The sequence below is a fragment of the Magallana gigas genome, chromosome 10 (assembly GCF_963853765.1).
Source record: "Magallana gigas chromosome 10, xbMagGiga1.1, whole genome shotgun sequence".
In the NCBI taxonomy this organism is placed as follows: Eukaryota; Metazoa; Mollusca; class Bivalvia; order Ostreida; family Ostreidae; genus Magallana; species Magallana gigas.
Genome location: NC_088862.1, coordinates 29,846,551 through 29,868,682, shown reverse-complemented (window position 1 = coordinate 29,868,682; position 22,132 = coordinate 29,846,551). Strand labels below are relative to the sequence as shown.

The 22,132-nt window shown below is 33.5% G+C and overlaps 2 protein-coding genes across 5 annotated transcripts in view; both read left to right on the top strand.

The window, feature by feature from the left end:
• Positions 1 to 1,392: 1,392 nt before the first annotated feature.
• Positions 1,393 to 5,464, top strand: LOC117686566 (uncharacterized). The gene is made up of 5 exons (XM_034461714.2): positions 1,393 to 1,524; positions 1,637 to 1,757; positions 3,301 to 3,364; positions 3,876 to 4,097; positions 4,930 to 5,464. Exons 1-5 carry the CDS (start codon positions 1,490 to 1,492, stop codon positions 5,256 to 5,258), a joined length of 771 nt encoding a protein of 256 aa, XP_034317605.2. The 5' UTR covers positions 1,393 to 1,489; the 3' UTR covers positions 5,259 to 5,464.
• A 3,112-nt stretch (positions 5,465 to 8,576) lies between these two features.
• The window catches only part of LOC105348149 (fibrillin-1), a 28,322-nt gene continuing 14,766 nt past the window's right edge, over positions 8,577 to 22,132 (top strand). For 3 of the 4 annotated variants that reach the window (XM_066074126.1, XM_066074125.1, XM_066074123.1), the window contains exons 1-8: positions 8,577 to 8,677; positions 12,612 to 12,794; positions 15,261 to 15,383; positions 18,292 to 18,408; positions 18,796 to 19,026; positions 19,439 to 19,669; positions 20,871 to 21,101; positions 21,521 to 21,751. In XM_066074126.1, the coding sequence (XP_065930198.1) occupies positions 12,612 to 12,794; positions 15,261 to 15,383; positions 18,292 to 18,408; positions 18,796 to 19,026; positions 19,439 to 19,669; positions 20,871 to 21,101; positions 21,521 to 21,751 (1,347 nt within the window). In that variant the 5' untranslated portion in view covers positions 8,577 to 8,677. The remainder of the gene's footprint in view (positions 8,678 to 12,611; positions 12,795 to 15,260; positions 15,384 to 18,291; positions 18,409 to 18,795; positions 19,027 to 19,438; positions 19,670 to 20,870; positions 21,102 to 21,520; positions 21,752 to 22,132) is intronic. The other variant, XM_066074124.1, reaches the window with a different exon arrangement.

The following is a 22,132-nucleotide window of genomic DNA, read 5'->3' as shown; positions in this document are numbered from 1 at the left end:
GAAGGGTTTATATACCAGGTATCTGTGTGACGGTGCCTATTTACGAGCGGTGTTCAGCTTTAAAGCAAAACTACATGAAGTGCTGAAGTGGAGATAAGCAACAGCACTGTAAGACGGGTTTTCTTTTAATCATATATTTACATGGATTCAAACACAAAATATTAATGTGTCTTAAGAAGCCTTCCAAGATGATATCTACTCATTCCAACCCTAGCTACAAAAGATGCATTTTTCTTGACTGTAGGGAACATTTGCCCTGTTGTTACAGTGTACCAACAACACTAATGTCTTGTAAATGTACATACAGCCTGCTATAGAGGTCTGCCTTTTAATTTTATGTTGGAAGTTTTTACGTTTTGATAATATTGTTTGTATTGATTTAAATATGCGTTAAATAATTTCTTACTTCTAGGGTATTTCTTGTTTTCAAAGATTCTCAGGAGCCACTGAATTGATATTTTGAAATGGGATGGAAAAACATTGAGTTATTCCCCTTTTCATTGCCAACCCATAACTTCATCTAATATATTACTACTAGCTGCAGGTCTATAGCTCTCTGTTTGAAAAAAAATTCGGATGGACGACTCCGAAGTAAATCCAAAGAAGAAACCACCCCATGCACCTTTTCTTGCAGCAAACACATTTCGTGTGCATATAAAAAGAAATGAATTAACGTGGAGTTGCCCCCACCCCCCCCCCCCTTTGGATGCTGTTAAATGATTTTCATAATTTGTGAACTGGCATTTTTTTAATGAGTCTGCCTCGCCCCCACCCCTCCTGTTTCAAAAACGATGCTGACATTAAAATCAGCCATATAAATTTAACATGAGATACAATATATAATAAAACTTCATACCTATTTACAAAAACGGTCTGAAAGATAGGTCGGGTATATGCAGGTTAAATTATGCCTGATGTTTTGTGAAGAAATGAAAATCTCATAATCATAGACTCAAAGTTTTCTTAGAATTAAAGAATGCATGCATGATATATAGAGCGAAAATTCTCCCGACCGTCACTTTGCCGTATGCAAAAGTTTATAGTTTAATTGGTAAAACACACTTCTTTGATTTTAGCAGAATTTCGTTAAAACCAGACGCTCATATAGATCTCCGTTTCCTGACAAAGTCTCTGCTTTTCAGAGATTTATGGAGACAGCTGATGTCTGGCCGAGCTCACGTTTGATCTCACTCTGGACAATGCTAAAAAAGTGAAGGAAAAGTAAAAAAAAATAAGCTCATCTTGGAAAACAATGTATATGGAGGAAAAGTGAGACTGAGATCAAAAATGAGCTCATCCAAGTTTTATGACCCCCTCCATTACCCCCAAGGAAGCATGGGGTCTGCATGGTCGGAACGAGACTACAATGTAGCTAGTCTACATTTGGTTGCCGTTCAATGTGCAACGTAAATGTACACCAATATGCACGTCACTTTTCTATGACGTCATTTTCTCTTGTCAACGCGAGGGAGCAGATAGCTTTGGAACAATGTCTCAGTTCAAATTTTTTAACGACCGTGACAGGTTTGTACAAAGGCGTTTAGGTACATGCATATTTGATTAACAATTTTTAAGAAAATTTCTAGAAAAAAACATGCACTTTACAGATGTATATTGTGACGTGGGTGTCTTTCAGCGCTTCAGAATCATTGATAACTGCTGAAGAAGTGGGTCTGTACTTGCCCCTGGTTCTCTGTGTTGGAACAGTATTGAGCGTGGGATTCGGACCCCCGGTGGAGGCTAACAGTGTTCTTCTTGTAAGCAATGAATGTATTATATATTCACTACCAATTAATCTGAACTTTGTAAACATGTTGAAAAGCATATTCAATGATATAATTATCCCCGAGTACCCAAACTCCGTCACCATAAGTAGAAAACATTCCGCGTTTCTTTGCAATTTATTTTTTGCGGTTTTTATCATTTGCAATCACTAAATGTAATCTGAAACGTTATAATTTATAAAATTATTAACAAAAATATTTTCATTATTATTCAATTAAGCCCTCTGAATACGACGTTTATCACACGTGCTATCATAGTTTATGAACCTAACTCCGTCACCCACATGATCTATGAAACGCCAGAGAATGAAGACACATTAACAATTTAGTTTAAACTCAACTTGTATCTAGGCCAAGTTATTTTAAGTAAAATCGGTGTATACAATTTAAATTGTGTTTAATTTCATCAAAGTGAAATGATCGCCAGAATTAACAAATGGGTCCTTGTAACAACAATCACAATTACCTTTTCAAAATGTATGGAAGCCGTTTGATTTCTGTCCTTACATATTTCAAAAATATCATCAATAATGAATATAATGATGATTACATTATTTATTTATTACATTTTTAATAAATGTTGCATATTCTAAATACCGACATACCGTATATATCTGTAACCCTGTATAGGGCAAAAATTACGGCATGAGCGATTTGACGTTATCATCAAGTGTAGTGCATGAATGCTATTGCGGACTGAAAAAAATGTATTGATAACCTTAATAAAAAATAAATTACATGTGAAATATTTCATCTTGACCTCTCTTAAAATGACTGAACACCGTAAATCATCGAATGGGCCCGCATGTCAGAAATATTGTTATTTTAGTGCACCCGTGAAAAAGTGTTAGCTGATTTCACGCAATTATTGTTGCATAAAATGAACAAGGTGTAATTTTGTTATGTTTGAACACATTCTTAAATTTAACCATTGTAAATTGTTGACATTTGATTGAAGTTTTTTGAGATTCAAAAATGACGTCATAACCGCACTTGATTTTAAACGGCGAGGAGTTTCCCGAAAGTGACGGAGTTGGGGTAGTGACGGAGTTAGGGGGCTATGCGATAATGAAGCTGATTAAGAGCTTACATCGCCACACAAGTTATTTTTTACAGCAATCTTATCATATCTATAGTGAATGGAGCAAAGTCTGTCTTTCTGGCATATTTTAATTTTAACAATTAAAATATGCATTATGAAATAAATTGTGAAAATATCCAAAAAGAAAAAAATAACCTCAACACCCCCACTCTCTCTCTCTCTCTCTCTCTCTCTCTCTCTCTCTCTCTCTCTCTCTCTCTCTCTCTCTCTCTCTCTCTCTCTCTCTCTCTCTCTCTCTCTCTGGAAACACTATGCAAGGACAATAATGCAAAATTTCCTTTTCAACTGACTCTTAATTCAAAGCCAATATAAATCAAACAAACTGCATGCCTTGCAATTTTTCTATACACTTGTCGTAATTGTTTATCATAATATATGTAGATTCATTTCCTGATTACTTTTTCTACCCAACAGGAAGTTTTATTCGAACACACTGTGTCTGCTGCGGCTCTGTTCTCTTGTCTGAACCTATTGCAAGGTACTTATCAATAATTGAGTTGGTTTTCCCCCTTTTTTTGTCTCTTTGAATAAAAAAAAACAGAAAAAAGTACCGGGAGGAAGCTTTCAGTGAAAAATATAAAATAAAAATTAATGTTATAAAATTTGATTCATCTCTTCACTCATCTTTTTTCCCTGTGATGAAGTGGAATTTTGGTCTTGTAACTTCTATCTCTGCAGTTAAGGAGAAAACTTTAAATTATATAAAATGTTTTATAGCTTAACCAATCCCTTCCTCCTATTTCTTCTTTTGAACCTACCCCCCCCCCCTCCCCTCTTTTTGTTACTGTGACGATAAGTAATTTTTGTCTATGTGTATTTAGTTTAGGAGAAAACTTAAATTTTTTGCAATCTTTATAAATATAGTTTAAAGCATCTTTCCATCTTATCTCTTTTTTAAAAAATAATTATAATTCAACTTAAAACCCAGGGGGCTTTTCTTTCTTTCTCTTTTAATTTATATCTGTTGGTCAACTCGACGGTCTCTGCAGTTTTTCACCCCGTCGCAAGCCACGAGGACGATGGTTCGAATCCAACAAGCAGCGCTTCTGGTTCAGTGGAGCCGGACCTGCCTCCGTTCATCGATACGTCATCCCAGACCGAGGACAGAAACTTTAAAGTGGAGACACTGACCATGAAACAGAAATACGACAGGGAAGTCAGGAAGCTGGAGAAAGAGTCCAGGGCCATTAGACGGAAATATGGCAAACAAAGTATAGAAAGAGTTTAACAACTTCCTACTAGGATTAATTTTAAGGTTGTATGGGACACCTACATATTGTGACGTATTTCGATCAAAATACCCCCCCCCCCCGAAATTATTACCTTACAATTAACGTAGCGCAATTGGTTGTCTATCCCCCCCCCCCGAAATTATTACCTTACAATTAACGTAGCGCAGTTGGTTGTCTATACCTCCTCCCCCCCCCCCCCCCCCCCCCGAAATTATTACCTTACAATTAACGCAGCCCAATCGATTGTCTAGAACGTTAAACACGAATCTGTAGGTCGTGAGATCGAATCCCGCTGCCCAGGCTTTTACAATTTTCACCTTTCCAACAATTTTTAAAAAACACATTTTTTGATCAAATATTGTAAAATTTGAAAATTCTAAACCGGTGAGAGTATTTTGATCTAATGTACTTTTATCCACGTTAATATCGACCAGTGTCCCATACAACCTAAAACTATACACATGTATATATCTATTGAATAAAAAATGTAAAACAAGTCAGAAAACAGTATAAAGTACTAACTAGATTTTTTTCACCATATAATGGAATGTTGTATCGTTATTTTATGTCAAGATGAACTTGCAGCTATACAAATTATCATATATTGTGATTTTCAATTCAAGTATCGTTTTCAAAATAAAATTTGTGATCAGATTTCGAAAAACGTTAAATGAATTTTAATTAAATGAAAGTTGGTGCAAATCCGGATTTATTTACAAAAATGGAAGCTAGAGAATAAAACAGAAAAAAAGATAGTAAAGTCATAAAATTATCTATAAATCTTTGGAAACTTTTTTTCATGAAATCTCAGTCAAAGACCTGCGACAGAAAATCAACTCGACCGACAGAGAACTGAGCAGTCTGCAGTTGCAGGTGCCCGCCCTCGACAACGAGAGATCCGCCCTTCTGTCCGAAATGGATGCGGTGGATAAACAGCTGGAAGAGGAGCAGTCACGGTTCGATACCCTCATGTCAAAGTTCAAGACCTTTCACGCTCAGCTGATCGAGAGCGGCATCGCTTCCCTGATGACGGTGAATTTCTCCGGCGTGGGAAGTCGGCAAGATGAGGATATCCCGGATGTATTACTGAACGATTATTCTGCTTTATCTTCTATTCAAATCAATGCTGCTGAGTCCTGAGACATTGTCTACTTGCCTATTCATTATCGACGGGCAATAATTTATAATTATATGAAAGTGAATGAAGCATTTTAACGATGGCGTCAATGTGTAATAAATTTATTCCTGCGTCATTTAGCCGTTAACGTCATTTGCACTGTGTAGTACTCACTGAATTTTCCCCTGCTAGTATATTTTTTTAATTACAAATAAATAGATGTGTGTCATTTTAATCCTTTAGTTGGTAAATATTTTAAACTTGTATTTATATGTAAGACATCTTTATTGATTCATGCAGTTGTACAAGCTAATTGTTTAAATGTACACGAACCAAAGTCGAAGACCCATGAATACGAATTCGTATGACAAACTTTTTTTTCCACTCTTTAGCAAGACATTACTCTAATTAAAATTAGATCTATGATCCGCTCCAACTATATCTAATTAAAGTAAAATCTTTAATTGATCCGCTCCATCTGTGCATTCAGAGTTCACCAGACTGTTATACCTACGGCAAGTTCGGTCACCAAAATCTTGAAATGGCCACATATGGTTGCATTTGATTGTAATTGTTGACCATTGGTATACTTTCAATTTACTAGAGTTGTACCGTTAGTAACCAAGTGTAACCAAAGACTTCCATTTGTTTGAATTTTACAAAAAAATCGTTCATGGTTCTGCCTAAAAAATCGCTACAACTGGCAGTACTTGGTGACCAATGACTACCATAGTTCACTGATGGCAACCTAATGCTGCCAGCGGTACAGCTCTCGTGTTTAAGCGATCTACATGTAAAATGAGCGGATCAAAGATCTAACTTTAATTAGATTGAATGTATATGCATGTATATATAAAATGTACATTAATTTTATAACTAACACATAATTAATACATTAGTTTAATTGTATTAATAATCATCATCAGTGTTTTGGTTCAATGGTTAAACAGATATGAGAATACCAGTCCATCAATGCATTATATAAAATATACTTCGAAATGTTTAGACCACCCTCAAAATGACTTGTAGTTTACAGCTTTATCCATGATAAGCGCAAGTTTGTTTGATATGTAATCTAGTAAGCTTATACGTATCTTTAAATTCAAATTACACTATGACATTTAAAGTGTTAATAATTTCCTTCTTTGATAGATATAACAATGTGAACTTTATGTGTATTATTATATGGTTCACTCTTATAGAAGGAAATAATTAGAAATTTGGCTCAATAATAACAGAACACTTAATCCCTTACCGGGAAAAAATCCGCCTTTGAATTGTTTACATGTAATTTATGTGGGTGCGGTACGTACATTAACGAACTGAGAAAAAAATATATATAAGTATCTGAGACTTCTGTTAAATGAATTTCAAGGAATTTATAAAAATCGTGTATTTCATCCAAAATTTATTAGCCAAAAAAAGAAATACATAAGATATCGGCACCAATGTGCACATTATATCTACCCTTTCCTATATGTTGCACATTCTCCGTTTACTCAATTGTTCCTTCAAGATTTTTCAAAGGTTATAGAAAGTCTATAAACTCTCTATAAAATACCTCTGATCAAAAGTATAGTATATGGCTTTTACAGCCAGCAAAGTATTGTGTGTATATATAAGCGGCAATTGTGAAATTTGAGTGACTATCATGCGCGGATCTTGGGGGTCCGGATACCCCCTCTCATGAAATAATCAAACTTCTAAGATATGCAATTTTATAACTCTTAAATCTCTTATTTTGATATATAATACGATCCAATTTTGGTTCCCATGAGAAAGAACTACTCTGTAGTGCGTTTAATACTAGGCACCTATATATATAAAGCACATGGAAATTAACTATATATATTGGAGCTCTAAATCCTTCCCGGCCGGGGCTTAAACTCACGACCTCTGGTACCCACTCTCCTAGCAGTGAGCGGCCACCGCGCTAACCACTCGTCCATCTAAGCAAGACATAAGGTATAAAAAATTATGCTATGTAATTATGTAGTGTATTATATAATCAAAAATGACAAATGTAGACTCCAGAGTCACGGGAGTTTATATACAGGGCATATACATATGTATACAATGTACATGCACATATATCATGCGCGGATCCAGAAAATTTTTCCAGGGGGGGTCCGAAGGATAATTGTGTTTGCCAGGGGGGGTCCGAGGCATATTTTCGCGATAATTTTACTATGTAAATTTAATAAATTTTCATTTTCCAGGGGGGGGGGGGGGGTCGGGACCCCCCCGACCCCCCTTCTAGATCCGCGCATGTATATATATATGTACTATAGTTAGTGTACAACGGAATGATGAGAATTCTAACTAAACAATGCAAAAAAAATAAAATAAAATAAAATAAAAATACCCTAACATGAATAAAACTGCATGAATTGTTCATTAATGATCGGTACTTATTGAGCAAATAATTAATTCCATATGCGTATATAAAGGACTTTGGTTTACAAAAAAAAAAGCAATATTTATTTGAAAATTGCGTATTATTTATCTTTTGTTGGGTGGTCTTATCAAATGTACCTCGTGCAAGAATATGATAGATTAAAATCAGTATACGTAGATATTTGAGAAACTTTTCCCCCGTTTGATTTGTGTTTTACTTAGATAACCAAGAAAATTTTACTGAGTTAACAAGGAATAAATTAAAAAAAAACCCAGAATATATCAATAATAAAATGTTGATTTGTAAATGTTTATTTAGGAGGAAAAACATAATCATACAAATTTTACCGGGTTGCACAGATAAAAGAATATAGAATTTTACAGCCAAAAAAAGAAGAAGATTAAATTATTTGAAGAAAATGTTTGCTCTTTCCGGATTGACTGTTTTTGTTTAAAAAGACATGGGATCGACCGGAAAATATTTTTGTTTTGAAAGTCGCGTGAAAATTTTGATGATATATAATTTGAACAAATATTTTTGAAACTGAAGAAAAAAAAATATTTAAAATAACAGAAAAGGGGAAACAGAGGGAGTGAGAAGATGATACTTAATAAACTTAAAAAAAAAGATAAATGAAAAATTGGAGTCTGGAGAGAAAATGTTTTTTTAAATTTGATTTTAATAAATAACCAAGCGATACTGTACCTGGCGCATAATGAATATCTTATAATTTCTTTTTTATTCTTGCAGAAACTCAGAAACATTATTTTGTCGCTTACACGTGTATATCTTCATTCATGAATTTAACATTTATTTACAGATTTTTCTCTTAGATCTATTTATAACACATTTCTAATTTGGAAAGGGAAGGGGGGGGGGGGGGGCGCAAAAAGTATTAAAACATTTGGTAGCCGACACCGGTATTTTAATAACCAATGAAATTCGTTGTTATGAACGCCTCTCAGGGTTGCTTGCGTTGTCACATGATCTCACTTTTCTCATGTGACACATTTCCTATTGCAATATTGCACGATCGGCAGTACGGTAAGTAACTATAGTTTTACTGAGCAAAAGGCTACGACAATATTTTAATTGCATAAGGATAGCTAACTTCATTAATTTCTCATTTGACAAGCGTGTTAAAAATTCTGTGAAGTCTTGCAGTTCTTTGTATTCTACTTTCATTTTTACTTTCTTTATTGCTGCGATCTGTCATCTAACCAATGCTAAACAACAGGGTATAGGCCTATAGTACACAGTTACAACCATGTGTAGTTGGTGCACGGGGCTGTGAATCGTGTTTACATGACTTTCTGTTCCGTGTAATAAGATAAATTATTGCTTAAATGAAGGATACAGTATAGTACACCAACTGTCGCTGTTAATTCAGGTGATATTGCATTATAAGCAATAATGAACGAAAATACTGTGATATAAATTCAACAAACCTTGAACATGTAGACTATTGCACATATCTGTAAACAGAAATATTTAATCAACAAAACTGAATATTTAAAAATATCAAAAATGAGATGTGGACCAGTTAAGAGCTGTATCCACTATATATTTAATCTATTTCAGTGTAATTTAATCCAGAGATGATAGGCGGGTAGCTAAACTTATTAAACGATATTAGACACACACCCTTATTTGATACAGAAATATACGGTATGTTCCACAATGATGGATATATCTTTCAATAGATATTTAGTAAGAGTGCTGCATTAATTAAATGAAAGAAAAACTAAATTAGTATATCATCTACATGTAAGTAATTGTAATGCACTATTTGATAGGCTGTAAAATTATAGTTATATAAAGATTGTTGCAAATACCAAATTAAGACTATATACATAAAAAATGTATCAATCCACTTGACATGATAGGTTTGTATTCTGTACTATATTTTATGTCATTACAAAGGTCTAATAGGCTGATTTTCCACATTGAAGAGCAAAAATTATAAATATATAATTATAAATATTAAGAAATGATTTCCATGGAAAGTGTAAACTGTCCCACAAAGTTTATTATAATAAAAATTGGGTAACTATACATTGAGTTTATTCCCAGGCCCTAAAGAATTTTTTAACAAACAAAAAATTTATGTAACATCTAGAATGTTAAAACCCTACTCTTCCTAATTTCCTGGTATGAGTAATGAACCTTGATCAAATTTCATTCTTGTGTACATATTGAGGATTGAAATATGAACTTGCTCACTTTTATTTAAGGCAAATGTGGTGAAAATTTTGTTATACATATGAACATATAGAGCACTCTGTGAAGTACTGGAAACCCAGATTATGAAGTTGTTGATAGCTATAGGACATTGAATTGGGCAAATTTAAGATCAAGCCGAGGAGGAAAATCAACCCTGAATTTAAAAGTTTCATAATTTACTTGATGCAGTACATGCAGCACTGCTAGGGTTTTAAGTTGATCCAGATACGGTATGAAAATTGGTTATACACTCAGTATAGTATATAATTAAGCATATTACATAACATGTAGGACAGCTTGTTAGATAAAAATAATGCATACCATTTTTATGATAAATAGTGGGGAATTCTTTTTTGTCACATGTTTATCGAATTACACGTGATTTTGATGACTGTATATATATTTCCTTTCTTGTGGGCAATGAAAAACAAAAGATCGTAACTGTCATTTCAACCTAAATTACTGCATAAAAACTAACTAGCATTACAAGCCGTCATCAACATGATAAAAAAAAAGTGCACTTGTATAAAATGATGTTAACAATTTATTTCAAAATACAGTGATTACATAAGCAGTAAACTAAAGATTGAGGCAAACATGGTGAAACTGATTTTGTGTTCAATGATAGAAAAGGAAAACTGTTAGGGTGGTAAAAACCAGGAAGCATTATAGAGGGAAAATTTAAAGGTAAACCATTCATGTCAAAATTTGAAATTTCAGAAAAAGTTAAAAAAAAAGGCCTACAGGTATTTTGCATTCTTTCTACAGTTGAGTGAAAACCACCATTCTTTCTACAGTTGAGTGAAAACCCATTTTTTTTTTTCATCCGGCTTCCAAAACATGAATACCCCGGTACATATAATTCATGATAATTAAAGAAAAATTAGATTGCTTTTATAAACAATTAAAGACCAAAGAACTTTAAGGAAACAGTTTAGTATGTTGACAATTCAGCATGAATTTGAAACAAAGATATGAACATGATGAGGAATTCACTATATACTAAAATCAGGACACAACTTGTACAAAATATCATACAGTGTTTTATCTTCTGTCCTTAACTTTTTTGACCTGCACAACTGTTAGGTTTACTGGGGCAGTGAGTTTGTGATAACTTTACAATGGATGAAGCCGATACTAGATAAACCATAGAGCAACCCTGTGGTATTTTAGGGGGGATGATATATATATATCTCATGTGACAACCGTGACCTCTGTCATGTGATAGCAAGGTGTTATCATGAAATGTCACATGGCTGTGGAGATATATTACAGATATATAACCGGTATTCTACACGTTCTTAAAGTCATCTTGACTCAGTATTGGGCAACCTATATAATGTGTACTCTCTATGTTCCTTCGCAACTCAAACTTGATTAGGTTGATAGGTAAATATATATATACAAAAATAAAATGAATTAAAAAAAATAATATAATTCTGCCAACATTACTGTAAATAAAATGAATTTTAAAAAAAAGTATCTGCAAACAACTGTATAAATTTGAGAACTCAAAGAAAAATGTTTGTTCATGCAGATTTATAAAAAAGATCAATAATGATGTCATGGTTCGATCAATTCACTTTTTCATCAGTTGGTAGAGAGAGTAAGGAAACTAACAATTTTCTCTAAGATGGCCTAGTTTACCTGTTGTGATGTTTTTGTTAAAACTAGTACAATCAGTTCAAAGGTGAATTTAGATGATCATATTATAATTATACTATATCAGTGGATGTAAATGTCTGATTTTATATTTCATATAAGTTGGTGAGAAATGATGAATTAATCATGTGATGTTTGCATGAATTTGTAAATTCTTGTATTCAGTCAAGTGTGTAATTGAAGTTCTAAATATAAAACAGTTGTAACAGACAGTTCAGGATATAAAGCAAAAATAGGATGTTTGGGTTTTTCCAGCAGGTTCATTAAAATCAGGAAATGGAAATTAAGTTAGCTAAAGATTTTATACTTACTTCCACAAAAAAAAAAAAAATAATAAAAAAAAAAAATAAAAAAGATCAAGTGAATAAAGTGATATATCACAATAGACAACAAATTTGTAGTGTCAGCATGATTGAACACATAATATGCTTCAGCTGAAATATATTTACCTGTGTTCTGAAAACAGTTTAACAATTTTTTCAAAGTTTCAATTCAGAATTGAAACTTTTAAAAAAACATTGGCATGATGACATAGTTATAAACTATTTGTGAAACATGCATGTTTTCTCATTTAGTACAGTGTTGTTCAAAAATATATCAATTCCTTATTTAATCATGATAGGCCTGGAAGAAAAGATTCATTGTTCTTTGTATTGGAGCCAGGAAAAAAATGTACAAATGTGGTTAGAAGATTGATTTTTTCAATCATTTATAATCCTATGTCATCATTGTTGAATGATCAAATTATTCAAGGTAGAGAAACTCTCTAACAAGAGAGATGACTTAGAAGTGTACTCTAAATTCTTAGAACCATTTTAACAAGACCTGGTAAGATGTAAGTATCTTTTTCTTGTGTCAAAGCAAGTTGAAAATACACAGATTGCATATAGTCTTTGTGAGCCATAACTGAGTGGCCAGCAGTGAAATAGACAGGCCTACGTCACATTGCTGTTTGACACAACTACCCAAAGTCTAAGCTCCTGTTAAAATGGTTCTAAAAATTCTTTAATTGATCTCACAGTATTATATATTAAATGTATTGAAAGACAATGAGCGGTGATTGACTTTGATTAATTTATTTTTTTTTCTCCAGATGAGAGGGCTGACCCTTCTCCCCCTGTTGGTGGCCATTGTACACTGTGATACTCTGTATTTCCGACCACGGGAAAGTCCGGTTTCTGGAGTTTCATGTCCAGACAACAAAACTGTATGTCCAGATGGCAGTACCTGTTGTGCAGGGAAAACTGAAGAATATCTTTGCTGTCCTCTCAGCAGTGTAAGGATTTCCTTGATAAAACCTAAACATTGTTGGCAAAAAAAAAAAATTCCCATATTATTCACAAGGAGATAGGAACATATAATTGTGCAGTATTGACACTTAATTAGGATCAGGCTGTATGGTTGAGAAATTATCCATCAGATCTTCTTTAATGTTTTTAAAAAGATATTTTATACCATAAACCATTATCTGGTACCGTAGCCGCAACGCTATTTTTTACAATCCTATCCTATCCTGCATGTATACTAGCTGCTCTATCGTGTGTTATTCGTATCCTATTGTGCATTAATCTTATCAGGTTTATCGTTCAATTTTAACAGTTTTTCCGTTATCCAATCGTGTTAATTGTTTCGTGCCTTTTCATAAGCAAGTCAATTTATTTCAAAGTTACAAGTTGTTCAGTGCGCCGTTTTCTAAAATTGATCAAACAAGAAATGTAAAATCCTATCCAACTTTCTATCATGATACTAATTTTATTTGGTGATAATTAAATTACAATGTCATTTATCAACACATATAATTATAACATTTTATATTTGATGCTCTGGCAAGAAATGTTACTTGGTTAGAATTGGTCCTAGACCATGCAATATTCCTTTTTGTTGTCCTAAAATTGTTGTCAAAATTTAAACAGTGATGTAAACAAATTTAGAAAACACTCATGAAAATATGTACTGCAAACTGGTCGGCTGCTTCAATACCTGCCAGCTGGTGGATAAAACTCACTGACACAGTCACACTGAAGTACTGAATGTGTCTGTCTCGCTGAGTTATCATTATAGTACTGTAAATTCCTAATTAAACGCGAGGAATTAATACCCTGTAAAATCGCGAGAAGCCCGTCTCGCGAATTTTAAAATCTCGCTTTTAATTTTGGGACACATGTAAACAACATGAAACTAAGATAAAATTTCGGCATTCGCGATTTTATGTTCTCGCGATTTGATGGTAATTCGTTGAATCGCAGAATTAAGTACTCGCGTAAAATAAGGAATCTATAGTACTGTCTTCATTAATGGACTGTCCGTAATCACGGCCATATCTATTGAAATGTGCAAGGTTGAAGTTTTAAGATAAAGTTTTAGGCTATAACCTGTCGATGCAGATGATAAATACATCAATATCAGATGACAATGTGGTTATTTAAGCCAGAAGGCCAAGTTTTATCTGTAGGTTTTATCAATTGGGTCATTTAAAATGTCAAGGTTTTAACTATAAAAAGATCATGCAGATTTTCCTATGAGAAAGAATGCTTTTTGATAGGAGGGAAATTCTGATTTAATTGTTACTTAGTCTTCATGAATTTGTTTATTTGTTTATTCATTTTTGCATTTTGAAATAGATACTGGTAATTATACGATTTAGACATTACATGTACTTTTAATTTGATCTAGTACCTGGTACCTATTTTCAAGTACTGTGATTTTTACGCCAGTATTTCAAGTACCTTGAAGTGTTGTTTTTTTTAAGCATCCTGTTCAAAGCTAGATGAATCCGGGGTCTTTCAATTAAACACTTAAAATCTATAAACATTCCTGCATATCCATATACTGGTACATACTTAATGGAATAAGATATGTTTGTATGTCAATTAGGAGTCAGATAATTATTATTATGCCCCCCTTCGAAGAAGGGAGGGCATATTGCTTTGCTGCTGTCTGTCTGTCTGATGGTCGGTCCACCAACAGTTTCCATTCATTTTCTTCGCAGAGGATGCGCATATTGAAATGAAATTTGATATCCAGGTTTATCATAATAATATCTAGTTTAAGTTCGATTTTGGGTACAATCGAGCATTTTTTGACAGAGTTATGTGCCTTGGACTTAGAAAAATTTCAATTATTTACAGTTTCCATTCATTTTTCTTTGCAGAGGATGCACATATTGAAATGAAATTTAGTATAGTCAGGTTTATCATAATAATATCTTGGTCAAGTTTAATTTGGGATACGATCGAGCATTTTTTGACAGAGTTATGTGCCTTGGACTTAGAAAAATTTCAATTATTAACAGTTTCCATTCATTTTCCTCGTAGAGGATGCACATATTGAAATGAAATTTAGTATAGTCAGGTTTATAATAATATTATCTTGGTCAAGTTTAATTTTGGATACGATCGAGCATTTTTTGACAGAGTTATGTGCCTTGGACTTAGAAAAATTTCAATTAATATTTGCAGTTTCCGTTCATTTTCTTCGCAGATGTTTCCAAGGCAGGGGGGCATAAGTGTTTTACAAACATTCCTTGTTAAAAAAGTGCTTTAAATTTTGCGGTAATCTGACATCAATGGTGTATAATTTGTAAGTGATATAAAGTGCTTCTCAATACTTATAGCATTAGTAAATTTAGCTCTTTCAACTAACCAACCAGTTAAATAAAAAAAATTGTTTTAAACTCAAATTAATGTTATAAAGATCTAGTTAATATTTGATCTTTATTATTTTCTCTTGCCTTTTCAATTAGGCTGTATGCTGTAGTGACAAAATTCACTGTTGCCCCATGGGATACAAGTGTAATGTAACCACGTCACAATGCCAGAAAGGGGCCTTAATTCAATCGTGGATTCCAAGCAAAGATAATGAGAAGGTGGCCATTAGATAATTATAGCGAGCGCAGCTCGCCGGCGCGCAGCGCCGGCGCGAAGCGAGCTCTACCGGCAAGGCGTGTGTGAATAGAAAATTCGGACTAGTTGCACATTCATTCAACGGATTTTTTTGGCGTCAGTAAATCGGACCAGTAATGCATCGTTTTAATCGTCCCAGTAGTTCCCTGTAATCATGGCAATTTTTATCACTTCACACTCTCACGAGAATCAGCAAGACAAATTTAGACAGTAAAAACAATAACGATGTAAGCGACATACAGTCAATGCTACCTCTAAAGTTCACCTCAGTACACTTTCAATCAAAAATAATCGTGTGACGTCACAAACGTTTACACATTGATCCGATATATTTTTTCGGAGTCAGTAAATTTTGACCCACAATTCATAGTACCAATGGTTTCCAACCTCACGTTCCAACATCACGTTCTCCCGAGAATCAAAGTAAAACCTTTGAAAAGCTTATAAGATGTGTAATTTTAAGAACATCATGCTTTTTAAGTAAATAAAACAGTATACTTCGCATACTTTTATTTCTCATGGGAGTTTTAAAGAGTAAGACGACACTTAACCAACGTCAGCTTTGACGTCACAATAAGCACTGATAAGGGGAAATTACTCTAATAAATAAATCATGAAAATTCTAATCCTTCAGCTCTTTAGCAGTTCAATGGTTTCTTTATTTTCACTTCCATTTATTACATGCGGGGGGGGGGGGGGGGGGGGGGGGGCAACACTATGTTCTTTTAACATGATAAGCAAATATTTTTCAGCGTAAATTAAAAATAAAATTAAACATTAATTATTTTTTTTAAAGTGGAGGGGCAAATCCATGATAAGTCGATTTTCTATGTAAAAATTGACAAAAATGAAAAAAAAATTTAGCATGGGGGGAGCTCTATGATGAGTCAAGTTTTATATGTAAGTTTAAGAAAAAATATTTACATTCTACTGTGTTTTTCCATTAAATTCTGTGATCTTCAAATGCCTCTAAATGCAACAAGTAGTCAAAGGTCAAATTGACGAGTTTTATTATGACGTCACAAACGTTGAACGCTGTAAACTGCAACGTCACAAGCGAAAATCAAAGTGCACGCTCGTGGCTGTTACTGTGGCTCTTCCATTAATATTAACTTACCCTTAGGATAAGATCGGAATTTTAAGGTATAATTCACATTTGCAGACAAGGCAAGAAGTTAAAAAATGTAAATATAAGCATTAAATCATGATTTTTTGAAGTATACACTCTCATAACTGCCGCGGTGTGTGCATACAAATTTTCATAACGCGCTAACGCGCGTTACTCAATTTGTATGCACACACCGCGGCAGTTATGAGAGTGTATACTTCAAAAAATCATGATTCAATGCTATAATGTCTACTGCAAAAAAAAAGGGGGAAATCAATCAATCAATCATAATCACAATCACTTTAAAAGAGGAGATGCAGTGCAATGAATATTTATATATTAAAATCTTTATTATTTAACAACATTGTATCTGAGATTAAACTATTGTTCTACATATAAATAAATAAATTATAACAAATCTTATAAACTATGAATAATGAAAATTTACTGAAAAATAGGTATGTTTTATTTTTTGGCATTCAAATTTCACGTTGTTAATTTTATTTTATTAATTTATTATAATTCATTGTTTGATCACATGCTGTGCTCGCCCCAACGGTTGCACCGTAAAACATATTAATTCCACAGCTAAAATTCAATAAAAAAAAAAATAATTATAATTTTTCAATATTAATGAAATAATAACATGTCCCACCATATGCTGATTTAATTAATTAATGCATGTACTTGGTGCACTGTTATGCATGATTAAATGGTGAAAACAATTTGTCTGCCCAGGATGTGGACAAAATTTGCAGAAGTTGTAAAAAATGATTATTAATAGTACATGGTTCATTTCTTTGTTGCTTGGTTTTTCATGGTGTTTGCCGATCTAGGATAAAAGACGTGTCTTTTAATCCTTTTGTGTGCTGATATGACCATTTTGACATCAGATATCATTTTATAATCAACACTTAATATACTTTTCTCTTTCATCTTTTCCCTCTCTATGTAACTCTTACTGGATTGATATTAATTGCCAAAACCTCTCTTAAATCTCTCTCTCTACAAAAAATCAAATGATGATACATGTATTTTTTTAGCAAATTTATTAATAAACCTTAAACTTTGTATTGCAAATGCAGTAATTAGAAATTAACAATTTAACCATAACTGTCTCAAAATTGAGTAGTATCTCTTCATTATTTTAAGTAACCAAATTTTAATAACCTTTTACATTAAATGAATTTTTCAATCTATGCATAATTGAAATACGATTTTAAAATAAATTTTGGATGGTAAAATATAAAACAATAAAGATTTCTTAACATGAACTATATGTTGGATCACATACTGCAAAATGTATTGACTACATGTTTAAAGATTAAATTCAATGCATGAAATGAAAGCTTTATATGCATGCATTTTCAATGACATGATTATTAAAAGGTATGAACTGAAGTATTATTTGTTCATGATTGCTTGCAATTTAATCTATCCTGTTGAATGGTAATACCGTATATACAGTAATTTTTGCGATGATTTATTTTTTGCTTTTTTGTGATCTCTGTTAAATCGCAAACTATTGAATATGGAGAAATTATATGCCGTATCATTTTCTATAAGAAAGTTTTTAAATTGCAATAAATGACTGAAAAAACCCAAAATGGTATGCATTTTTCCCATTTTCGCAAATTTTGTGACAAGTGGAAAAATAGCCAGGATATACAGGGCATGTAATTGTGTTTATAGGATTGGCATTTCAAGCCAGATTTTAGAAAATTTCTATTAACAATGTAAATGATTTCTTTATTTTCTTACAGAAAGCATCCCTAATTTCTGGTAATGTAATGTGCCCCGATGGTCAACATGAATGTAAGGACGGACAAACCTGTTGTAAACTGGCCAGTGGACAGTGGGGATGCTGTCCCATTCCTAAGGTGATATCGGAAACCCTTTCAATGGCTCCTTAAACAATAACAAAAGTTTTTGCTAGATATTCATATTGCTTAGACCTGGCTGATAGGATGCATGAAGGTTAAAGATTAAAGGCATATAGAATTTTTTGTATGACTTAATCTGTAGAATTATTTTGTGAAAACAATTCTAAAAATCATTTTTAAAAAAAATTATTTTTTCAATGTGAACTTAATTAAAAAATGTCACTGCAGAGACGATCAAAGGTTATAAATGGCAACTGCTAATTAAAGTCTTCCCATGCTAAACTTTCACATATGTTGTACAATGATTCATTAATGAATTTAAAATTAAGTTACTTTAAAAAAATTACTTAAATTTAATTGCAAATTTCTTCATGTCATTTTCAGGCTGTGTGCTGTAAAGATGGTAAGCACTGTTGCCCAGAAAGCACCAAATGTGAGGTCTCCCAGGGGAAATGTATGAGGGGAACTGGAGAAATGTTGGACTGGTTTGAGAAAGAGCCAGCATTACTGAGATCTGAAAATGTGGTTTGTCCTGACGGTCAGTCAGAATGCAAATCTGGACAGACATGTTGTAAATTGGCCTCTGGGAATTATGGATGCTGTCCCATCCCAAAGGTACAGGACCTTGTTTTCCAGTTTTTAGCTATCTATGACAAAATTAGGGGAGCCTCTATTATACATTCTGCATGGAATAATGTGTTTCATATTGCCAAATTTTTAAAGAGGTTTTGCTTAATTATTCATTTTACGCACTAATAGGCCAAAGTTTTATGGAGTCTCCATCTAGGTTTTTTTGTACAAACAAAGATTCAGATGCTGAATTTTTCACCATAAGTTATATAGTTGAAACATATCAGGTAAATGATTCTGGAGCTGGCAAATGTTCACCTTAATGTTCAATTAAAACAGTTTTTCTACAATCAGGGAAGTTAAACTTTTGATAATATATAATCAAAAATAATAAAATTATAAATAAAATAAAAAAAATCTGTCTGGTCATGGTAACTCAGCTTTACAAAATTTCCAGGCTGTTTGCTGCAGTGACATGAAACACTGCTGTCCAGAAGGAACAACATGTGATGTGTCCTCTGGGAAGTGTAACAGAGGCAACACTTATGTGATGGACTGGATGGACAAACAGCCTGCTGTGGTCAGGACTGGGAGTGTGATGTGTCCCGATGGTCAACATGAATGTAAGGACGGACAGACCTGTTGTAAACTGGCCAGTGGACAGTGGGGATGCTGTCCCATTCCTAAGGTGATTTAGAGATGTTTCAATATTTAAAAAAACGCATGAATGAATGTCTAAAGCTCACTAAACAAGCTTTTAGGAGCTTTTACTATAACATCCACAACAGCACTCTGCAAAGGCGACAGTACTTACAGTTTTTTCAGGGCCCATCTTGTAATAACATGTTCTTTACTGAATTTGATGCAGTTCAAACCATCAATTTTCAACGGGGGGGGTGGGGGTTGGTTTTGGGTTGTGAATAAAGTATCTTGTGATGGCCTTTTTAAAGTTATTTTGAGACAATTGAGTGCTGAATCGGAGTTAAAGCCATCCATTTTTTTAATCCTGAAGGAGGTTAAGGTTGTTGGATCAGGTGATTTGTACTGGACATATTCGTGGTGGACCAATGTTTGTGGCTCTCTTGGGTATTCCTTGCCCACAAATTTACATTCCCATGAACATATACACATTCATTTGTTTAATATTTATTAAAATTATCCTGATTACACTTCCAACAAAATTACGTCTCCACAAACCAGAAAAAGTTTGACCACCCACAAACATAAACCCCCATAAATAATCAAAGTACTGAATGCATATTGTTTAGTAAAGACTGAAGATCAATCTCTCTCTCTCTCTCCTCTCTCTTTCATGCTTTTAATGTCGGCAAAGCGTCAAAGAGCGACCAAATTTTGTAAGCAGCTATAAACAAAAATATGTCTGTCTAGTAGAAAAAAATTCAACAGTTGCTGCCTTGATTTTAGCAAGAAGCGTTATATTTTCAATCTCCATTTCTTCAAAGCGCAGCAAAGTAGTTCATGCATGGAAATTCATGGTCATTGTATGTGTCCAAAATGCATAGTCTAGTTTTTAAAACACGTTATTGATAAGAAAGCTAAAAAAGATAAGACAATTCTCTCAAAATAAAAAAAACGAAACAATATGCCAAAACTTTTGACAAAACGTGGCTCTTTGTGTAACTATTTGGTATAGCGGAAGCTTGTACTTTGACGCTGTTTGGTTTTTTGTTTACTTTTGAAGTTGTGCTATTTATAGTAATATTGGCGATTTGCCGGCCTACAGCCAGGACCCTGCTTTCAACAGAGCCCGCCTAAAAATGATTTTACAGTATTAATAGTGAAGTTAATTAAAAAAAATCACTTAAAACTCTATAATTGCTTTTCTCATGGTTGATATTAATGGCATATTTTTTTCACGTCATGTTCAGGCTGTGTGCTGTAGTGATGGAAAGCACTGTTGCCCAGAAAGCACCAAATGTGAAGTCTCCCAGGGGAAATGTATGAGGGGAACTGGAGAAATGTTGGACTGGTTTGAGAAAGAGCCAGCATTGGTGAGATCTGAAAATGTGGTTTGTCCTGACGGTCAGTCAGAATGCAAATCTGGACAGACATGTTGTAAATTGGCCTCTGGGAATTATGGATGCTGTCCCATCCCAAAGGTACATCACTTTGTTTTCCAGTTTTAGCTATCTATGACAAAATTAGGGGAGCCTTTATTATACATTTTCTGCATGGAATTATGTGTTTCATATTGTTAAATTTTTAAAGAGGTTTTGCTTAATTATTCACTTTAAGCACTTATAGGCCAATGTTTTATGGAGTCTCCATCTAGGGTTTCTTTTTTACAAGCAAAGATTCAGATGCTGAATTTTTAACCATAAGTTATATAGTTGAAATATATCAGGTTAATGATTCTTGAGCTGGCAAATGGTCACCTTATGTTCAATTAAAACAGTTTTTCTAAAATCAGGGAAGTTAAACTTTTGATAATATATAATTAAAAATAGTAAAATTATAAAATTATAAATAAAAAAAACATCTGTCTGGTCATGGTAACTCAGCTTTACAAAATTTCCAGGCTGTTTGCTGCAGTGACATGAAACACTGCTGTCCAGAAGGAACAACATGTGATGTGTCCTCTGGGAAGTGTAACAGAGGCAACACTTATGTGATGGACTGGATGGACAAACAGCCTGCTGTGGTCAGGGCTGGAAGTGTGATGTGTCCCGATGGTCAACATGAATGTAAGGACGGACAGACCTGTTGTAAACTGGCCAGTGGACAGTGGGGATGCTGTCCCATTCCTAAGGTGATTGGAGTGTGTTTTATTTTTTTGAAAAATGGGAGAAAAAAACTTTTAAAGACTCCAAAACAAAAAAAATGATCAAAGATCTCTAACTAAAACCTTTGCAACTGCATCCTGCAAAGGAACTGGACCTTTTGTCACAAAACTTGAATTTATTTTTTTAAATGATGCACTTGAAAAAATAGTATCTAATTTTAAACTAAAGATTCGAAATTGTGGAGGATGTAAGTGTTTTTAAAGTCTTATGATGGCCATTATTAAGTTGAAACTGGTCAACATTTTACTCACTGTTGATGGATATTGCATCATAGGATATTCTTGTACATGTAAGCAGCATACTTGGATACTCTTTCTAAGGCATAACTTAGAGAGGGTAAGAGAGAT

Excerpts from the sequence above, each read along its gene's own strand:
- LOC117686566 (XM_034461714.2), top strand. The coding sequence starts at position 1,490 with ATGTCTCAGTTCAAATTTTTTAACGACCGTGACAG. Across the intron at positions 1,525-1,636 it reads TTTTTTAACGACCGTGACAG|CGCTTCAGAATCATTGATAA; the intron begins GTTTGTACAAAG and ends GGTGTCTTTCAG. Across the intron at positions 4,098-4,929 it reads ACGGAAATATGGCAAACAAA|TCAAAGACCTGCGACAGAAA; the intron begins GTATAGAAAGAG and ends ATGAAATCTCAG.